Source organism: Apis dorsata, unplaced genomic scaffold (assembly GCF_000469605.1).
Source record: "Apis dorsata unplaced genomic scaffold, Apis dorsata 1.3 scaffold_581, whole genome shotgun sequence".
In the NCBI taxonomy this organism is placed as follows: Eukaryota; Metazoa; Arthropoda; class Insecta; order Hymenoptera; family Apidae; genus Apis; species Apis dorsata.
Window position 1 is genome coordinate 94,927 of NW_006263790.1, and position 5,009 is coordinate 99,935.

The window sequence follows — 5,009 nt, forward strand, 5'->3', positions numbered from 1 at the left end:
GAATGCAATTTAATCAGTTACGATCCTTTCGATTTTGCTACCGGTTTACCTCAAAGGAATTACAGTCGTAGCGATGTTAAGGTATATTAATTTTCACGTTTCCTTACTTTCGATCCCTCTTCTTAACCTCTTTCTCCTCTTTCGATTTTTAGATGAAAAGACTGCAAAACGGTATCGTCACTTCTGACGAAGATGTCTCGATAACCGGATCACCCAATATCCGACGACGTTTAGGTTCTTGTTCCGGTGGGATCGTCGATCAACAATCTACCAAAGAAGATATATACTCACCGGGTACGCGTGACGAAAACGCGAATCGTTTTTCTCTCTTCCTCCTTAAAAATAGTTATTACAAATTGTTTCTCACAGATGTCACGCCAAACGGCACTCTTCGACGCCGAAGAAGTCGGATACCTTGCGAAGACGACGACGGTAATTTAATGGACTTTTTGAGAACGTCGGGGCAAGATGGCAGTCGTGAGAGAAAATCGTGGGGTAGTTTAGGTACGATCGTATTATCTCGTTCGAGATTATCTTTACTTTACCCTTTTTATGTGAAATTCGTGTCGTGAGAAATTCTCTTTTATACGATAGATCGTTCGTGGGCGAGAAGGGCTCGAGGACAATCTCGAAGAAGCGATCTGTTAAACGCCGACTTTTCCATTGATCGCGAGAGACCTAATTCTCCGTCCCCCTTGATCGAGAGCAAACCTTTCTTACAAGAAGAAGAAACGAAATCTACAGGGTAAACGACTCAAATATATATACACAATACAATATACATATACGCAATATACATAATATACATATACGCAATATACATATACACAATATATACAATATATACAATATACGTATGAATACATATATTATATATACGTATGTCATACGCGTCGAATAGGAAAGCATGGCGGCAAAAAATTGAGGCGTGGTTGTCGGAGAATGAAAAAGAAGATCGGGCAGGGGAAGAGCTTCAGAGGAAGGCGAGACAATTGCATCACGCGAATCGACGATCTTACGAAGACTCTGGTAAATACTGAAACGAACACGTGAAATACGAAATTTCTTTCAAAATTCTAACCTAACTTTTTTGACTTCTGTCAATAGAGAGCGAAAGCAAGACGAACACTCAGATCGAGGCCAATTCCACGCGCGATGCTTACTCGGAAGTTTACGATTGGCGTCCATCCGTCGAGAAGACAGACGTGATACGCACGATGGAGGCTATCGAAGGTAATCCATCGTTGTTCTCATATTTTTTTCAAATCCAAATTCAAATTCGATCTCGTTCCAGAGGCTGAAACGCATCCATCGCAAAAGGATAAATCTCCTTGGCGAAAATCTAGCCTGAACGTACCAAACAGCATGGAAGAGACTGACCCGCGTTATTCCCGTAGGCTAAGATCGAGACTGAGCGCGGAGAACGTTTTATCTTCTTCGAGCACGTTACAGGCACGTTGCATCGCATTTTTTTCACGAGAGAACGAAAATTCTATCCTTCTCGAGACAATCGCGAAAGGGAAAGAATCGATTTTCACTTTTGCCTTTTTGTATGTTGCAGTCCATTAAAGAGGAAGAGAGAAAAAAGAACAAAATCAACGATGCCGCGAATAATCCAACTTCTCAGGACGAATTAACTATCTATCTGCGACAACCTTACGGCGATCCTCAACTCGGCGGTTCGAGGAGATTTTCTTCCAAGCTGAAGAAAGGCGCGGATGAGGAAAAGATGATCGACAAGATAGAGATCGACTCCGATAATATAGAAACACCGCCGGCTACTAGAAAACTATTCAGTCCGCCGAGAGAGGTGAAACCGGTCGAGAGGGAGCCCTGCAAAAGGGAACGTTGCAACGGTTCCTTCCAAACCAGAGATTTCAAGAACGCGACGGGAAAAAGTGTAAATAATAACACCGATTTCGGGACAGGTAAGGCCAACATCGTGTCTTCTTTTCGAATCTTTTCCCAGATCCAAATCTATCTCTATCGATCATTATCGTTTTAGGTAATTTCGATCGTTATTCGTCGGCGAGGAGAACGCGAAGGTACAAAAAGAACCAAGAGAACGGCGCGGAGAAAGAATCGAAGCACGAAGTGGTCGATAGCGATTCGTTTGGGGAGAAACCGGCCGAACGGCCGCACACGCTTCCATTGTCGGAGGAAGAGGGGCGAGGGAAATGTTGCCAAACGTCGCCTGTTTGGGAAGAGAAATCGAAACGGCAAGATACGTCGAATTTGTTCGATATAGATACGGCACTGGCGGAGATCGCCCGTTCCGGTGAGGATCTTCAACGATTGTCGCGGCCGTTCACCAATCGAAACTCGAGATTACCGGTTAGCCAACCGTCGGCCGTGATCGCCGTAACGAACACCGTTCTTAGCCCCGTGATGCAAGAATCCAGGCCACGCGAGCCGTCTTTAACCGTTCACGCGGAAAGAGCGGTGACCAGTCGCGAGCGGCAGAGGAGCATGATCGATCCTAGTCAGGTGAAAGAGGCTATCAGTTTGACCAACAATCCGCCCAGTCAGGTGAACGAAGATCGAAACGTCTCAATCTCCTCCCGATCGCGACATCAGCCTGCCGAAGACGAAATCGATCTGGCCGTCGAATCGAACGAGAATATCCATCGCGTCAAACGTTCCGAATCGACGCCGCTTCGAAACCAAAATAAAATGATGCAAGACGCGCCGCGATCCAACCACGACGGTTCTGCCTTTCATCCCACTTACGCCTCGTCCCCTCATCTGAATGTCCCTAACTCTACCTCTCACCACTCTTTCTCCTCTTTGCCCCCCTCCGGTAAAGTTCGTGATCAAGAGATGAACGACGAGGGTTTCGAGGAGACGCAAAGTTTAGTTTCGGAAACCCTGAGTCAAGAGACGTCCTCTGGAAATTACGAAACGGACACTCATGATTCAACTCGATGCTCGCCGGCCGAATTGCGTTACGGTGGAGTCGATTCCAATAATCCTTCGATGGTTCAACCCACCATTGATGTCAAATCATTGGGTAACCACGATTCGGCCAATCCGATTGGAGGAAATCCGTTGAAAGCGACAAAAACGTCCGCCGCGCCATCTACGATCAAAGCCAACTCGTTAAAGCACACCGTTGAGAAATCTAGCTTTCTCCCGAAACGAGCCAACAGTTTGAAGCGAGATGTTGGAAAGGCGGAAACTGCGCAACGAAATTCGAGTTCGACGTTCCAATCGACCAACAACAACAACAACAACAATCAAATGAGAAACGAAGTGGAACGTTCGGGATCGAGGAGCAGTCTTCGCAGTTCCCGAAGCTCGTTGAACAGCGCCACGTCTGTCAACACCGTGCGAAATTTAGTACCGAATCACGCACCTCTGCGCACCTACACGTCCGCGATTTGCGCGTTGACCAATGACTTACGAAAAAGTCCATCTCACAATCCGTTGCCGTTGAAGAACAACGAGAAACGTCGTACGAATCCACGTTCCACGACAATAAGCAGAATACCCGCGAGCAGAAGTAGCAGCAGTGGAAGTAGCGTGGGTCCGACGGCAAGAACTGTTCGCAAATCTCTCGGAGTAAGTAATTCCGTGTTTCTCTCGAAGATTTCATCCCCTCTCCTTCCCTTTTCGAGACGAGAACGAGAAAAAGAAACATTTGTTTCGTTTCAGTCGAGCATCGACGCGCAAAAAAGAAACAAGGGAGGACGAGTAATCGCTTCGCGTAGCAGCAGCAGCGGAAGCGGCAGCAGCGTGGGACCGTTATCCGCTCCGTTGAATCGCGTCAACGTTGAAAAAGCGACGACGCCGTCGGCTACCAAAAGTAAATTGATCCATCCGAGAGCCGGGGCCAAGAATCATAGTTTCATGAGGCCGACCGCAGCGAGTGTGAACAAAGGTTCTATACCCAATTTACCGAGGAGCATCAAAAGTTTGGTTAAGTGAAGTGACGTGAGAAAAAAGAGGTGAAAGAGAGGTTATAGTTGTTAGAGATTGCTGTAGCTTTATATGTATACATATGTACATACCGTTTTTTTTTTCTTGTAATATGTTTATTCTCAAAGAGTTTATATTCAATGGGATATTCCTTGATTTTTAAATCGTTCACTTTGACATTCAGTTCAGATGATTGACAAAAAAGAAAAGAACATCGATTTTACAAAAGACATCGTTTTAAAGGGCATTTAACGAGCTGCGATACAATCGTCTTAAGATCATTTCGAATTCGTATTTCTTGGAAAATATACGTATATTAAGCATTTATATAAGAAGAACATTCGATTTCGATAACGTTACGTTGATCACTTCGGACGGGCTTGATCGAAAAATCAAAAAAAGCATCACGCTTTGAAACGTGCAATCGAATACCACGTTCGTTAAAATGCAATTTTGAATACTTACTTCATAGTTCATAGTTCGAAACATCACGAGCAACGAAACAATGCAAAGATATAATTTATAATCATCTGTATCGTATATTTTATTGAAAGCTGCGCGAAACGTCCTATAATTTATAATATTCTAGCTAATGTGTCGATGATAAAATTGCATGCGCATATATCATAGAAAGTTACTAATAATTAATTTCTCGCTCGCGCGCATGCGCGCGAATGTTATCGATAATGAATAATAAATAAACATAACAATTGTTCGAAAAAAAGATTTTAATATTTTTAAGAGCGGAAAAGAATTTTTTAAAATTCGTATAACAATTGAACTAATAAAAATTTGAAAGATTTTTATTAAATTTTATTAAAATTGCTCGAAATAAGGGATAGGGAAAGAATTCATTTTACCAGTGAATTTTCAATTCAAAAAGTAATTTATACCAGTAACAAATCAACCGTATGATTCATCGGTCATCGAGTATCATCAAAACAAATATAAAAAATTGCGCCTCGATCGTATTCGATCTTCGATATATTATCTACACATTTTCTAACGTCCATTCTATTTACTACATATTATCGTCTTATTCTTGTACAACGCACGTTATATGGAAAAACATTGTAAAAAAAAAAAAAAAA

The 5,009-nt window shown here is 43.0% G+C and overlaps 1 protein-coding gene across 1 annotated transcript in view; it reads left to right on the forward strand.

The window, feature by feature from the left end:
* The window catches only part of LOC102672628, a 15,601-nt gene extending 11,148 nt beyond the window's left edge, over positions 1-4,453 (forward strand). The window contains 10 exon segments of the mRNA XM_031513115.1: positions 1-81; positions 153-294; positions 370-504; positions 595-745; positions 902-1,029; positions 1,108-1,233; positions 1,295-1,452; positions 1,562-1,928; positions 2,006-3,561; positions 3,655-4,453. The exon segment at positions 1-81 is cut by the window's left edge and continues 3 nt beyond it. Coding sequence (XP_031368975.1) covers positions 1-81; positions 153-294; positions 370-504; positions 595-745; positions 902-1,029; positions 1,108-1,233; positions 1,295-1,452; positions 1,562-1,928; positions 2,006-3,561; positions 3,655-3,927 — 3,117 coding nt within the window. The 3' untranslated portion in view covers positions 3,928-4,453.
* The last annotated feature ends 556 nt before the right edge of the window (positions 4,454-5,009 follow it).